A 16,945-nucleotide genomic window follows, 5' to 3' on the forward strand; every position below is an offset into this window, starting at 1 on the left:
CTAAGCAGTTAGTGACACGTATGTATTCTAACAAAGATCACAAATAGCTAACACCTCTTGTGCACATAAGTAGAAATAAGTAGTTATTAGCTCCACCTTACATGCATAACAGTCATACCTTACTTGCGATACTGAATTTTGCTGTTAATACTTCTGTAGATGTACGTAACATTTTGAAAGCTGGACTTTTACTTGTAATGGAGTCATTTTACATGGTGGTATTGGGACTTTTTTCACAACTTCAGTGTTGTCAGATCATCAGGTCAAGCATCCTTTATATCCCACTATTTTAGTCTCCATCAAATTAGCACCAACCAAATTGGCCCCTTTGCACAGAAAAGTTAAAATAATTAAAATGATTGGTATTGGGAAAATTCAGCAACACCTTAATGTTTGTGGGAACATGTCCCTAACATTGATAATCATCAATATTTGCTAAATTCTACACTAGTGTTTGTTGATTTATCCAAAACACTGAAAGTAAAAGTCTATGATCAGACTAAGAATGTCTGTAAAGCCGTGTTCAAATGAATTTCGTGCATAATAAGTCATGAGCGTGGTAATCAGCTCACTAAAGGATAAGTGTTGCAATACTCCAGTATAATCAGTTGTACTGGCATTCACCACAATTTTCTACATAGATAAAGTAACAAAGAGAAAAGATGCTCTCACTTAATAATGTGCAAATATATTGCTCCACAGGGAATAGAATGGAGGACTTTGGACCATACTACACTCAGTTCTTTACTTTTTAGCTTTCCAAACAGTTTAAGACTCTTTAAAACCATAACAACAATGTGTGGATTCTTAAATTGAGCACTACAGCCTTTAATACCTTTACAATGGTGAATATTTAATGTGAAAGTAGAAACAGAGCCCATTCACACTTTAAACATTTAGAAATAAGGGAAATAATGGAGCAGGACAAATACGAATTTATTGAGGTCAGCTTGATTTTTTTTTTCCACTCTGGAGAAATCTTTTATTTTTTTGGTAAAAATTCAACCACCGCTTTAAAGTATAAAAACATCAAATAACCCAGGAGACCAGGGTGCCGGAGCTTGCTCCATCTGGTTAACACTGCAACTCGGAACCTTTAAAGTTTGCTTTGTGTCAGCGAGGTTGAGAGAGCAAGACAGTGGGAGAGAAAGAGACAGAAACCAAGAGGGAGAAAGAAGAAGGAGTGGTGGGAGGAGGCCCGGGTCGAGTCCTCAAAGTGCAGGACTGTTCTACTTAAAGATCTTTAAATAGGGTGATTCACTAGAATGCCTTGCACTCATCTGTCTCTGCTCTCGTTGAGGCACCATGGGATAAACCGGGGGCTGGTCATCATGGGAAAGTGGGTTGGGTGTGGACAGCGGGGCAGGTCATGTCATTACTGGAGGAACAAGTCAGACTCTGCCCAGATTGCCCAAAGGGATCAATAAAGTTTCTTCATTAGTGGATCATTGTCCTACAGGGCCAGCGTACATTTGAGAAATAAGGACACAAATCCTGATAAACAAAAATCATACATAAAACATAAGCCAAAGTGAAACCAGTGAGATAATGGATGTTTTATGAGTTCCTTTGAACGCCGGGATCCATCCATGTGGTTTGGGGACTCATTTACCTTCCGTCTGAATTCTTCATGATTTCCCGGCGCAGCTGATTGCCTCTAATTTCATCCAAGCATCTGGGGAAGGGGATTCATTTTGGAACAAGAGCGAAGACTTCGGGTCTTTGGATAGCAGCATGCCAGCTAAATGATCTCCAGTGGACGTAGGCTTAAATGGAGGCTAAATGGCGATGCCGAACGCTCCTTTATTTGAAGCTCATTACCCGCCCCTCAATTCCCCAGAGACCTGGCTCAGCTTCATGCCGAGCAGTTTCCTGCCAGGAGGAGGGTGATTACAACATTTTGCGCGACAAAAGCTCCCTTCCCCCTCGCCTTTCTCATCGTTTCCTGTCTTCTCCCTCACCCTCTCTCTGTGGTCACCCCCTTCCCTCGTTTGCTTCCCTCTGTGTTCCTTTCAGGCTCTCTCTCTCCTGCACCTCGCAGGCACCGCAGGCAATTCATACTCGGACTGATTTTCTTTGTGTCCTGCCTATGATTACAACACTTAGAGACAGGGAAGCCATGAATGGTATAGGAGTGTTTACTCACTGAGAGACAATAAGCAGAATTATGAATCATACACCAGTATGTAATGTAGACAACAATAACAGCAACAACACAAAACTGTATGGAAATCAAAAGCTGTTTGAAAGTGAATCACAGGAGAGCTGCAGAACGGCAAGCAGATGGGATAAACACTGATGTACACACAGGATATCATGCAGCCGGGGAGGAGCTGAGGCCTACGCATTTCTCTGCCAAGGCTCAATGTACTCGAGACCCAGATGGGCAAAGATGTCCTTTTCAGTCGTAGCTGCCAGGAACTCTTTCTAGACAGAGGACAAACAAACAGAAAGTCAGTGACTTATGCAGGAATTTGTCTCGGTGACACCAATCCAAATCCATAAATTCTCAATTTTAAGCTTCACTATTCCTGAAAATATTCCTGTCGTGTACTCGCAACTTTAACTGTGCGTGTATTTGGGCTCCTATCTCCACTGCAAGCTGTCAATATCAATTTAGGATTTTACTCACCCAGTTCGTGCTAAGGCTCAAATATGCCGTGACTGTGCAGATTTACATTTGACCGTCCACCTTCGCTTCCAACCCCATAAACACCCTAACCTTGCTCTAAGTGATTGCACTCTTCAGCAGATGAGTATTTTCCCTGACAAATCACGACAGGGCTATTAACTGCTGGCCGTCTACCAACGCCATGCGATGGGCTATGTCTCTATAGGAGTGGTGACGAGGCCTGACTCACCTTGGGAGCAAGACAGCCCGGAGAGAGAGAGGGCTGTGATTCAGACACATCCTGCCTTCAAGTGCTAAACTGGACCTGACACGTTGCAAAGAGATGGCAGAAAAACCAAGCACGTCGGCTTCAACTGCCAGCTGAGGGCAGAGATAACTGAGAGCAACTAGTAGGCAGCCAGGAGAAGGAAAAACACTTCAAGGCACGTCTCCCATTATACTGGCTTGTTTTTTATAATGCAAATGACAGGTTAGCCATGCGGCGGGACACCGCATGAAGTTCTGTTCATATCACACCTCTTTAATTCTCTTTCCAGCCTGATTTGGGTTTCAGTTATAAATAAGTTAGGCCTTATTTGTTATTATCAGTGATAATGGGTATGATAACACTGTAAAAAGTAATTTGGAAGGTGGTGACAGCAAAGTCTGACAAGCAAGAAACATTTTAGTCAGATAACCTTAACCACTTTATTTGGAAGTCACTTGTCCCCAAAAATCACCCACTGACGAAGAAAGCAGTGTGCACACAACTATGGAGGCGCAGTTAGGCAATGCTGAACCAGGAAGTCTGTTAACTGTGATGTTTGTGTGATCATTTTAACATTTCAAATCAGTTTAGTTTACCTTGAGGCATCCTTAACTTTTTGTACAGAATAAGTTAAGCCTATTAATTATGAATGCCATCAATTTGTGTATGGTACTATACATGTTCTGGAACTGGTTTTTACAGTTATTTAGATGATTTGGATTTTTTACTTGTATGTCCACAGGTTTTCAACACACCACATTCTTGTGGGATATACCCAGGATGTATAAAGTTGCCATGGACACAGTAACTTTAGTTAACTTGGTCCAATTTAAATGTAATTGAACTGACACAGGATATCTAGAAGTCAAAATAAGTTTGTTTCCCTTGATGAAGATTTGGCTAATTGTTAAATATATAGACACAGCTTGCTCCGTCTGTCCAGTGCACCGGAAAGAAAAGTTAGTTAGTCAAGCCACTCTACAGTCTCTCAAAGACTAAATTCTTTATAAGGTTTTAGATTTAAATATTGTATAGTTCAATGTTACTTGGTTTTTATTTTACTCTTACTGGTTTTATTTAACTGTTATTTATACATGTGTATATAGTGTTATAATACGATATTGTATAGGTGTATAGTGTTAAAGTTTTGTTTTCTTGCTATTACTTACTATCTCACTAACAGTTTGGGAGCTGCTGTAACAAACACAATTTCCCTACAGGGATTAATAAAGTATTTCTGTTTCTGATACCAACCAACTGTGTGTATACACACATTTACAGTATCCTGGTTACTTAAGTGCATGAAAACACATTAACTGTAACCATGGAAGTACAAACAACTATCACTGCATTTCTAATTCTACACTAATTATTATTAGGTGAGATCTAAAGTTACAAGGAGCGATCTGGGAGTGGGTTTATGGACGTTTAGTGTCACTGACATTAGAGACACTGTAAACGCAGACATTTATGCATGATGTGTGCATTTCAGTTTTCCTGGGTTATGACTCTGAAAGGAAGTGCTGCCATTTTGATGCAAATTGAGTAAATCAGGTTTAGGGGATAAAACATGCATTTCCATTTGTCTACAAAAAAATAACAACCCACTTATAAAAAACCTTCATATCATCCAAGGTCCAAATCTGTGGACTCTGACCTAAGATGAATATCTGAGGTTAGTTCAGTCTCTAGCTCTCATTATCTCTCACAGACAATAACAGTCAATTAGTACTGTCTGGAGAAATATTATCGCTCTTTTACAAAAAAACAATGTACTGTTAGAGAAACAGCATTGCATTAAAGTAGTTAAACTATTCCAAGACCTATTAAATGCTCCATCACTGCTTGTATTTTTCACTGAGCTCATAACCTGGAACCCATTTATTGCTGTAACCACTAAAGACACATGAAGCTCACACACACACACACACACACATTGCTGCGTTTCATGATGCTGCAAGCTATGCTGTATTAAACATACAGGTGATAAAAAGTGGATGCAGGGATGGAGGAGGAATGAAAGAAATGGGAAAGAAAGAGGCCTGCTGGACAAGGCCGATGTGATTTGAAGTAAATCCACATGGCAGGGCTTATTGTTCAGAGGAAACACGGGACAACTCGAGAGATCCAACTAAAGGCGAAAACACAGGGTTCAGATGAGATTCTCAACATTACCAATTTAGCCATTGTCCTGGATCACAGCTAAAGCTCTTTTCTCGCTGCACTGTCCACTTTCCTCAATTCTACAATCCTTACATGGCCCTAGGGAGACGTTGCTTTATTTACTTTGCACAACACAGTCTGGGCTCTCTGAGAGATAAATCCACAAACCTTATGTACCTCTGAGTTCTTCCCTTTAGGCATACACAGCAAAGCAATACTCGAAAAGGCAAAAGCAGCATTTATTCCTGAGATTTTTGGTGTATCAAAAGGAGCTTAGAGTTAAAGAACAGAGCAGCGGTTAATTAGAAGGAGAGGTTATCTGTCTGACTCCTATAGTTCTCAGTGACTTGCAAGCCATCAACACCACAAGCCCGAATGGAAGCCGTGTGTGTTACTGCGAGCCAGTGTCCTTGACTTAATAAGCCGCTAATCAGCTACATGTTTCTCTGTCCGCCACATAATGACATCCCTCGTGGACGTGAACACATATCAGTTCCTGCAAAACATCTGCCCCTTCTCTGCTGCCCGTCATCCTGTCTCTGCCACCCGGCCCACTGCTTGATGGATGGAGCTGATGGACATGGCTGCCTGCCCGGCTCCAAACCCTGCTCAACTGACACATCAAAAAGAGAGAGAGAGAGAGACAAAGAGGCAGAGGGAAGACCTGGATAGCTGTTCGAGACTAGTCTGCCAGCAAGCACATGAAGGACAGAAACATGGAGGAAGCTCAATATCAACCAAAATGAGCATAACAACTGAAAACAAACAACATAATGCCTTATAAATGTGCAACCAAAGTAGCACATTTACCTTCTTTTATTAATTTGATTTTTAACAAAAGTTGCATACATGGCTATGTGTCAAATGAAAAACTGAAAAACTGAGTTCAGTTCTGCAGCAAAGGGAACTTGCTTTAACACTGAACTAACTTAAAAATGCGCTCATCAGTATTTTTATGTTAATGCCACTCTCTGCTTGCTGCAAATTTACTATTATGGTTCAGTTTCACCGCCCTCGTCAACCAGGTGTGTCTGCTGGGTGCAGTGCTGTGCAACAAGAGCCAGTTCAGTTCACACAGATTAAAAATGAACTTCATCAAATTTTTAGGTCAAAAATAATATATCCTTCAATGACTTCTTCAAGTGCCTGTACCTGCCGCCTTAAAGGCACACACCTGGATGGCTGCAAACCAGTAACCTTGCTCAAAGGCTGCAGATCTCCTACAATGTAGTCTAATAGTCTAAATAATTAGTGAGTCGACAGCTTCGCCGACACAGCCAAAAACATCAAGCAAGTGCAATAACACAAGACATAGCAGCCAGCTAATATTGCTTATGAGGAAGTCCAGCTCAGCGTCTGTCTTTCAGCCTTTTATTCCACAAAGTTCTTGCCAACTAAAAGCCAGTCCCAGATTTACTGTTGTCTGGCAGCTTCTTGCTCTTCTTTTCTCTTCTTAGCTTCTATTGTTAATATCCTCTTCGGCTCCGCCATTATGTCCAGAGAGGCTGCTGTGCTGAGCTATGGTTCCCCTGCACCCCAAGCCTGAAAACCTGGTGGTCCAAAAAGCCTGTGGTACACACTGTAACTATCACCTTCACAGCTTGCAGTCCGGGCAGCATGGCTAACGCACTAAGGTAACATTGGCTAACAGTAGCTATAGGTTGCAGAAGTTTACTTTACTGTCTATCAGGAAACTCTGTAAATCACTGAGAGTTGATGCAGAGCAGCCGGAGGGAAAACCAGAAACATTTTCTCCATAAAATATGATCCAGTTTCACCAATCACTGGTGTGTGACTTAATGCCATAAAGCTCAAAACTCAATGTATGTGGATGAAAAATGTTTTACAGTGTAGATCACATTCAGTAAACTGAGTGGATATGTACAACAAATAGACGGCTCTTGAACTCTGTTGAAGTTTGCTGTATCCACATGTCAAAATGGTAAATGTTAGTGTGTGCACAGTTAAAAAGATCAAGGTACAAAAACAAATATTAAATGTGTGATGAACAGCAAGACACCAGAAAGCAGAGGTCTGCTTAGAGAACCAGGCTAAAGGTTGTGTGCAGAACTATGCAAAACCCAGCCTGAAATCCATGCAAATTCTCTTATACAAACTCTATGGTCGGAAAATGTATCTAAGCACAAGCCATCAATAAGAGTGCTGTCATCTCACTTCTAGAACTGCTTAGCCACAGGAGCAATGAGCATGTATAAAGAACTTAAGTACTGAGTTCAGATTGAATGGCAGAGGCACATAAAGCTTTTAGAAGCATCACTTTCAACATGTTGTATTTTCACAGGGCTAACAGTGAGAGGAACATATTCAGAGTAGATGAGTCCAAGATATACTTCCATCAGAAATAGCACACTTGAAGGCAGAAATATATATATATATATATATATATATATTTTTTTTCACATAAATTTCAGGTTATCAAATCAGCTAATGTCCTCCTTCTTCTATATGGGCAGTTTTCTTCTTCTTCGACGGTTAGAAAAAGATTACTTTATTGCCAAGAGATCGAGAAAAAAAAACATTTGATTGCCTTTAAGTTAATTTGTCTTTATTGCAGCACACAGGAAAGGGCTGACAGGGGCAGAAAAAGTGGGAAGTCGATTATGCCCCTGTGTCTTCCTCCTGCAACGATCCGCCACACACCCACACTTCCCCTGTGCTCCGGTCTGCAAGAGCTCAGTTCACAGGACAGCCGGAGCAACCAGAGAGGGCACAGACACCTCACTAATCACACCAGCAATTAGTGCAAGCATCATAAAGCACCGCTGCCTATAAAACAGCTATTGAGTTTAGTGTTATCGTCATTACCTATCCTTCCCCAGCTTGCTAATCAGCCCGTGCACTGGGCAGAGAGGCAGAAGGGTAGCAAATAATGAATTCCTAATCAGAAACAATGGGATCCTCACTCAGCTTCCCTGGTGTTATGGCTCTTTGCTCCCGTGGAGGAGTAAACATTTGCAAATCAAAGTTATTTAGTTGATTAGGTTGCCCAAAGGTAATGAACAGATACAGCAAAGAGTCTGAGAGAAGTGTAATAAAAGCTCAATGTTTTTCCAGTCTCGTCACAGTGTTGCCAAAGTAGAACTTTGACACTTTTGAATTTAAATTTAATTTGCATATCATTCCTATTGACTAAAGGAATTGAAATGAAGAAATGACAATTTATTTCTTCAGTGTGTTATGATGCCTGTTAGAGTGAGTGCTTCTTGCTCACTATAAATCCAAAGAAAGCCAACAAACACAATTAACATATCTCACTTGCAGAGACAGACGAATTCCAACCACTATGCAATTTTTCAAAGAATAGGACATATGGAAAGTTGAATTCATAAGCAATAGAATGCACTGGTACTCAGTTCCATCCTGCTCCAGCCTTACTCGATCCGAAATGACCAGTAAGTTGTTCTGAGTAATGCCAGCTGGCTTACATAAACTCACGGTTTGCCACATAAATGACATTACAGAGTCAGCCAGTCACACTCACATTCACGCCTACAGCCAGTTTAGACAGGCGACAGTGCTAACCACTGCACCACCTCGCCGCCGAGATATCTGCGTATGAATGCAAAATCAGTAAGCAAAGGACAAGGGACAAGATTTTTGTCGTCGTATCGTTTGTAGTCGAGTTGTATTGACTAATCACATTTGAGAAGCCTTTGGTTGCATGCATGAAAATAATGTCCATGGATAGCAAAAGAGAACCCATCAGCTGTCGTTTGATGATTTACCTCTTTACTAGCTTTTTTAAAATGCATTTTTAAAAACAATCAGGTTGTAGACGTCTCTCAACTCCAGCTCCGTTCTCGCATCTCAAGATTTAGATCGGCTAAGAGGAAAGTTTCATCATCTTGTTTTAAACTAAAACTTAACAAAATATCATCACGATTTTAGATAAAATAGATCAGAAATCCAATTATTTGTGATATTATCTCAACAGCAGAACAAAATCCTTTTTATGCTGACCTCCAGTGGTTTAACATCTCACTGTGCTGCAGTGGTACACCGTGACATCACTGCTGGGTGTGATTACAGGTGTAACAGAAAGAAGGTCTGATAACCAACTCTAAGATTTGCCTCTTTGATTGTATCCCTTTTTTGTGAGTCACTTTGGATAAAATTGTCAATTAAATGACAATGTATGTAATGTCTTAATCATGGAGTTGCTGCAGTAAAGAGTACGCAGCAACACACGTTATCTACTGAAGTAATGAATTTAGACATTTTAAACGAGAACAGTGAAAACAAACTTTGAGACAAAACATGTCTCAATAGAGTGTTCAGATTAAGTCAAACAGTGGTACATGTTTAAGTTAATTTATTTTCTTAATTAGGATTTTCCTTCCTCTGGCATGTCAATCTGGACAATTGTCCAGCAAGATATATTTCTTGCCTTCACACTGTTCATTTGCATTTATTAGCTCATTCTTCCTGAAGTTTCAAGGCATCTTGTGTAGTGTGAGAACTGCTGCCTGCCACAGTCATATAAAGTTCTCTCTAATCTGTGGAGCCTGTAATTGTAGCTTGACTCTTCCTCATATGGACCCAAACAGAACACTCTTCTAATGATAACAATAAATTAACTTTCGCTGCTCCACTGAAGCCCATAAATAATTAATTGGTTTGTTGAAGAGGGGCTGGTTTTGCATGACCAATTTGCTTCCTCCTCCAGACAGTGTGATCGGATGCTGCTGCCTCAGCACTCCTTTCATTCTGCTCAATTAAAACGGCACATTGGCAAAATATGAGCTTTGTTTGGCCATTTTAACAGCAGATCTTCATACTGATGCAAGCCAGGGTCTTCGAGTCATTCGACCTGTCACACCACTGGAGAAGCAGCGAATCATGCGACTGGAGTTTAAAATACTATGCCTGAAGGTTAGAAATGCAGCAACCGAAAATGTGACCAGCTAAACATGTGAAAATAAACAATTAAATAATACGATAAATATATGAAAATACAGTAAAATGTCATTACTACTTTTTGCTTTCATACTCTTATAACAGTAGTAGGGCCTCACTTTTAAACTTGAGCAACAACAGCATGAGCAAACTTGACAGATCCTGTAGAACCTATTACATGTCGACAATATAATTGAAATGAAATACCATTGAAATGAAGATTATAATTCTAAACACTCATGACAAAAAAAATTGCATGTTTCTTGGCAAGAACACAATTACAATTTCAAACTGTGGTCAAGAAATCATCGACTGAAAGCAAGTACTGTAATCCCGGCTGCTCTCAAACATTTACATCTACGTGGGCAAATTTCATCTGACGGAGGGGGGCGATCGCTGACTGTGATCAGCCCTAATATCCATGCTTCCCCTGCCACTGAATGCACTCAGTTTGATGGTGGTGACAGCACAACACGTACATAGGCCAACAGATTTGTCTGAATGGTTTCATTTCTGTGACAGTGTATTGGTGGGCTTTGTGCTGGTGTTTTTACCAGACGCACAAACCTTTATTTTCTCGATGGCAGTCATTTGGTATCTTGGTAACTCACTGTGATGGTGAATGTCCTATTAGGGAGCCAAAGGTGCAATACACCGTGTGTCAGTAATAATCAAGCAGCACTGGGTAATTTTAATGTCAGGGCCCTGCAACATGTGCTTACAGAGAGAGTGGGCCAGTCCCATGGCAACCAAGCAGAGCACATACTAAGACATCCTGATACTTCAAAATAAAAGACATTTTTCTTTCTAACTCCTTTGTCCTTGCTGGCTATGTTTTTAATGATCAGCCAGCACAGGCATGTGTCATGATGCATATAGTTAAAAGGCTGGAAAATGCCATCCTTCTTCTATATGATTGGACCTACATTGGAAAATGGTTCACTTAGGATTCAGGGAAAATGTAGCCAAATCTCCTCCCACGACAATTTAATTTAAGGTACCATATATTTACTTCAGACTTTCTCCATTTGGAGAGGCTTTTTGTGGCAGAGAATCTTTTGAGGCGGATTTTTCCTCTGAAGTGTTCTCTCCATCACGGAATTGTCAGAGCGCTGTCGCTCAGAGCAGACCGCTTTTAAAAAGAAAGAAAAAGAGTGATCTGATTTGTCATGACTCATGTCAGAGACTGGCTGATTAATGCATTCCTCCTAATCGCACCCTGTGTTCAACACTGTGGCCACCGAGGTGACAAAAAGTTGCCACATCCTGTGATCCTGCACCATTCTATAAATACAGCCGTGGGTGACTGGCAGCTTCTAATCTTTGCTTTGCCCTCTCATATTTTGTCCAAATGAAGCACAGTTGTTGGTTCTGCAAAGGGAAAACAAACTGTCTGTGCAGGAGGCCTATGATCAACAAACATGTTCAGGGTACAGGCTGAATCGTCGTATCACATCAGCTAGTTGCTATACAGAATGTAGCCTGCTTTACTAAATCCTGGTCAATAGTTATACACCTACACAGAACGGATTGGCAAGCAAACATATCACCATTCACAAAACCATAATGTTCTACGCTGATTCTTAGTATCTTAGTCCAGTAGTATGTTCAGTCAGTTGTTGTTTTGACCTGTTACAATTAGTTCAATCCAAAAGCAGCCCCATCTAGGATTGCCTCATCCACTGCGTGGGAGACAGCCCGCTATGCTTCTCATAGGAAAGCTAAAGGTGGTGCATTGTTCTTTATCACAGGTGGGAAGGTTAACCAGACGGTTAGATTTTCCAAACCATCTAGTCAGATTTCTTTCCTGAAGCCTTGTCTCTTGTAAAACAGAACCATGCTGTTTAAAAACAGTCTGGATAAAGCACAAATCTCATGTTTGTACAGCTTGTCCTCATTTGTTCGAGTGTGTAATGGGCTCATTGCTGCCTCTTGGTTCTCACCAATTGTTGCTGCAACAGATGTTTTCTGCTTGAGGCACCAGAATGGGTCACACTCAAAGGCTTGAACCAGCCACACAAAGGTTAGACTTATACTTAATCTGAAGACTTTTCTAATGCTATATTGACATGACAGCAGGAAAACAAGGCTCTTGCACTGTGAGTCACTTTAGTCCGTGAAGTAGGGGGCTCTGAGCCAGTTCATTGACAAAGAACAATTTGCAAAACTTTGCAAGTTTAGTTATATGTCATGGTCTGTTCTGTTCCCAGGTGACATTAAGTCCTCAAAGCACCCACAGACTACACTATGAATAGTAGTTAGATCACTATACAGGCTCAAAAAGCATTTTTCTAGCATTGCTGACATTTCGAACATTTTCAGTTTCAGTGGTGGAGGAGGTGCTCACAAAAGCTGTTTTTCAATGATAAGAGTCCTTCAAGGTTGAAGACGAACTTGTTATTTTGTTACTTGGCAACTACACATGTGGTTAACTTTCCCAACTCCAACAAAGCACTGTGTATAGTATACAGTTATCACATCATGATTGTTTCTTTGTTTTTTTTGCTGTTCTTTAGTAGGCTGTTAACCCTCTATAGGGTACTCGGTTGGATATAAGAAGACATTTTTTTTTACTTTTTAAAAGAATTTCAGTTTTAGGCTGCAAATCAAAGTCAAAGAAGTTACCATATACTGTCACTTGCCCACCTCCAAAAAATATGTGGAACATTTATTTCTAAATTAACAATCGGACACGTCTTACAGAACTAATGACACTTATTTCAAAATATCACGCATGTGATTCAGTGCAAAAAATATTAGGGTTGGGGTTGGAGTAGGATCCATTAGAGGCCATAGCAACGCTACCTGTGACGTAGCCTGACATTAGCTGATTGGCTGAAGAAAGTCACATGATTGTGCTCCTTCATTGAGAGATGTTGGGAACCATTTTAAAAGCCCATGGAAGTGACCATATATGGTTCCTCGCCCGATAAAGGGTTGGGTAGGCAGACAACAGTACTTCCAGTGAGGGGAGCTGCACTGTTAAAAGCTTGTTTATCCAGTGACAATGATGATTTATTATAAAAGAGAAGAGAAGAAGAGAATCTCCTTTTTCTGGTATTCCACAGTGAGGGCACAACAGCACAGAGACTACAAGCGAAGCCTGAACCACTCCAAAGATTGTTCAATCGACTGTCCCTGTAAATAAATCATGGTGCAAAACGAAACAGGATCCCTGGATGGACAGGTGCCTGCGCCACCGCAAGGCCTTTGTCAATTAATGTTACATGACAAAAGGACACGGCCCAACATCGGTCCTTCCTGAAACCTTGTGCCATTCACTTTCATCAATAATGGAGGAGGATGTGTCTCCTGAGTGAGCCGACACCCCGGTTCAACCCCAAACCCAACCCCCCCTACCCTACCGCCAACATTCCCGTCTCCCTCATTACGTTCCTGTCTTTGTCCTCTTTTTTCCATCTCATCTCACAAGTTCACAGAGTTGTCTCATTTCTGTAATTCCAGAAAAAAAAAAAGATTGCAGCTTGTAGGATAATAGCTTGCTATTGAAATCTATTTTTTTAGTCATGCGAAAACTCAGGCTCAATTGAATCTATAAATACTTCCTATCCTTTTTTTCACCCATTAAGTGCTGGTAACAGGCACTGTGTGGGTGGATGGGAGGCTGGAGAAGTGGAGGCAGAGGTACACTGGGTGAGGTGACAATGGTAAAACGGGTGACAGGGGGAAAGAGGGGGTGTTAGAATCCTGGTGCGGTAAGTGAACAGATAATATTCATGCAATTATCCTGAATGTGCGCCTCTGTTTTTAGAAATTTTACTTCGCTTAAGCGTCCATCACTCTTCTCTTTCTCCTTAATTCCCCTTAATTTCAGTCTATTTTTCAACAGTTCCACATTCCCTCCTCTATCATTAACCCCCTTCTGTCAGGCAATAGCTGTCAATATGATTTATCATTGATGCTAACTGATGTAGTTGTCCCACTGTGAAGGCTGATTAGATGACCATCCTGCTGATACAGCCTCACCAGGGATAACGGTCTGTGGGAATGGCGACAAAACCTTTCAGTCGCTTTTCCCTCTCTTCATGTGTCACTCTATCTTTCTCTATCCCCTTTTTTTACTGTCATGACTGTTTGTCTGCCTTTAGCAAATTCCCAGACCAAGCAGCACAAACCACCCTCTTCAAAGCTGCACTAGGCAACATTTTTATGGAAACATATACTTTTCCTGTCAACATAAATCACAAATCGCTGCTAAAAAAAGAAGTGTCGTAGATTATTTGCCCTATTTGCCCCAGAAAAACTGTGGTGTCAGACATGAACAGAATCTTCTCCACCTGCAGGAAGTGATGCATTGAAACATAAGACTGAAGTACAAACTATCTGCCAAACAGCAGTGAGAAGCACTCCTTCCACAGAAAGGGCAAGTCAGCACTATTTTTCTTTTTGCATCACATGCTAACATTGATGACATTTTACATGGAGCTCAGGTGGTGTTAGTAGTTGCACAAATGCAGCTACAAATACAGATATTCCTGGTCCCCAGAGGATGAATAGTACTGATACTGGGTCAACCCCCAACTTTTCATGTAGCACCACTAACAATTTAGCAGTAAGTAGCTAATTTTTATTATTCCAGTGAACTATCTCAACATCATCATTTAGCTGGATTGGCACAGAAGATGTATCCTCTGGGAACCATGATTGCCTGAACCACCCCAGACTTTCCCCCTCATGCAACTCATTAGGTCAAGATTTTATTATAATAGAATATATAATAATAATATTTGTATATATGACTACAACTATGACATTCCATTGTGGCATCAGTGGTACTTTGTTTAGTCCTAATTAGCAAGTGTTAGCTGGTGAACATGGTACACATGATACCTGCTAAACATCAGCATGCTGGTATGTTGATATTAGCATTTAGCACAAAGCATATTGTGCATTTTAGTCTTGTATCTTCACTACAATGGCTGCTCTCTACATGCTGTGTGTTATGTATATTGTGCACGCTGGTCATTAGCTCAGTAACAGCATTACTGTAGAAAAAAAACTGAAACCTTCCTAATCAAAACTTCAAGTAAATGCTAAATATACGACAAATCTAACAAAATACATGTAAAACTAGAAGTGAAAACGACGCCATCGTGCCAGTAAATCAACAACATTTAAACCAAATCCTGGTGGACAAATTATTAACTGTAATACACAGATTCACTGTGCACCATTATTGCAGCAGCCCGCCCACTTCATGCTCCACAATCATTCCCATTAAAGTCTTTTAATTATTTCTCTGACATCTATGTGGAACGACCTAATCACACGGCAACTATATCCTGAAATGAATGTCCATATTTGCATTGTTCTCCTGTCATGGAGGGTGTCATTACTTGGGGGGGTTGAAGCTAACAGCTTCTTGTTCAAGGGGAGGAAGGACAAAAGAAGGTTTCTCAAACATTTGTGCTCATGAATATTTAGATTTTTCAATAGCAATCACATGGAATGACATGTGGACCACTGATTTTCTCTCCCTGCTTTTCCGATGAAAACTACAAATTTACTTGAGATCTGCAAAACTAAATAATGCCATGACAATTTTGCATTTTTAAACAAACACTTTGTATCTGTCCTTTGGAAAATGCAAAAAGTTACATTTGTTTTCCATAAAACAAGCTGGCAAAGGATGCATTTTCAGCATCTTTTACTGAGTTTAGGATGGCATTTTTTGTCAAAACAACAGTAAAGCACAAATTATGAGTAAAGATTGGTCAGAAAATCTCAGGAGTGGAATTAAACATCAGTGTGGCAAAGACCTTCACATTACACTCATTGAATTCTGTCACTGTAAAATCCATCATACCTCCACACTGATATACCTGTCTGCAATCATTCCTCTCAGCTTCTGTCTTACAGTCAGAGCCTTTCAAGACCAACGCAGGGACATAGCAGAGAAACGTCCAAAGTGGTGCGATCAAAGCAAATCTCTGAAGTGAAAAATTCCTTGAACCCTTTTTGACTGGCAGGGAAAAACGAGGGGAAAAACAAAATATATGCAGGCTTTTATGGCAAACCAGCAAACTCCTGTCTTTGCAATGCTGAGTGGCAGCTCCCTCAGAGGAGAACAGGGTTTTTAATCAGAATAAATGCAAGAAGACACTCAGACCTGTTGCGTGGCTACAGCATTAACATGGACAGAGACATTCCAGTCAAGGAGATCCTGGTTATAGTAACTGCACGCAGACTGGAAGCAAATGACTATCAATCAAACATAACAAGCAGACCAAAGTGCCGCAATAATTGATCAAACCAGGAGGTTTCCAATGTTTTTAAAGATGCCAAAAGTAAAAGCTTTCTGTTCTTTTTTTAATAGTGCTGCTCTTGTGTTGTTCCAATGGAACTGCTATCTTGGCAAGTGTACAAAGACCTCATTTACAGCTCGTAATACAAGCTGGATGTAGATACACTATCCAGATAATTACCAGTCTGATGGTGTTTGCTGTTATCTGTATTCTGTCTGTATTGATTAGATCTTATTATGGATGAGGACTGTGCAAGGCAGGTGAAAAGGCGAGAAGGTGACAATAGAAACAAACAAAAGATACAAAAGATACAAAGCACTGTATACATTTTATTTTATTTTTTTGCCATGTAAGGATTTGTTTGTGAACCAGGATTTTAGTATTTGGCCAACTAATCCATAAAAAAATCATCTTTTCTTAGATTGCGTTAACAAAAGCCAACGCATTCATTCATTTCATATGTGTGAAATGTCAAGATAAGGGTGTGTGATTAGCACTCAGTGACCACATAAAATAAACCTGTACTATTTTTAACCACCGTCGGTCTTGACATATACTACCACACATCATGGCAGTGTCTCAGAAAAGAGTGTACCTTTGTTTTCTGCACCGTTGGTTTAAACAGAGTTCATGTCTGGATGTGACTTCCCACAGGTGCTTCACTCAAGTTGACCCCAAAGTGTGCGACAGGATTGACATCAGGGGATTATAGTGACCAGG

The 16,945-nt window shown here is 40.5% G+C and overlaps 1 protein-coding gene across 1 annotated transcript in view; it reads right to left on the reverse strand.

Moving 5' to 3' along the window:
- Positions 1-935: 935 nt before the first annotated feature.
- Positions 936-16,945, reverse strand: part of dntt (deoxynucleotidyltransferase, terminal) — a 70,474-nt gene continuing 54,464 nt past the window's right edge. The window contains exon 11 of the mRNA XM_027275956.1: positions 936-2,427. Coding sequence (XP_027131757.1) covers positions 2,341-2,427 — 87 coding nt within the window. The 3' untranslated portion in view covers positions 936-2,340. The remainder of the gene's footprint in view (positions 2,428-16,945) is intronic.

This window comes from Larimichthys crocea, chromosome III (assembly GCF_000972845.2).
Source record: "Larimichthys crocea isolate SSNF chromosome III, L_crocea_2.0, whole genome shotgun sequence".
NCBI classification, from domain to species: Eukaryota; Metazoa; Chordata; class Actinopteri; family Sciaenidae; genus Larimichthys; species Larimichthys crocea.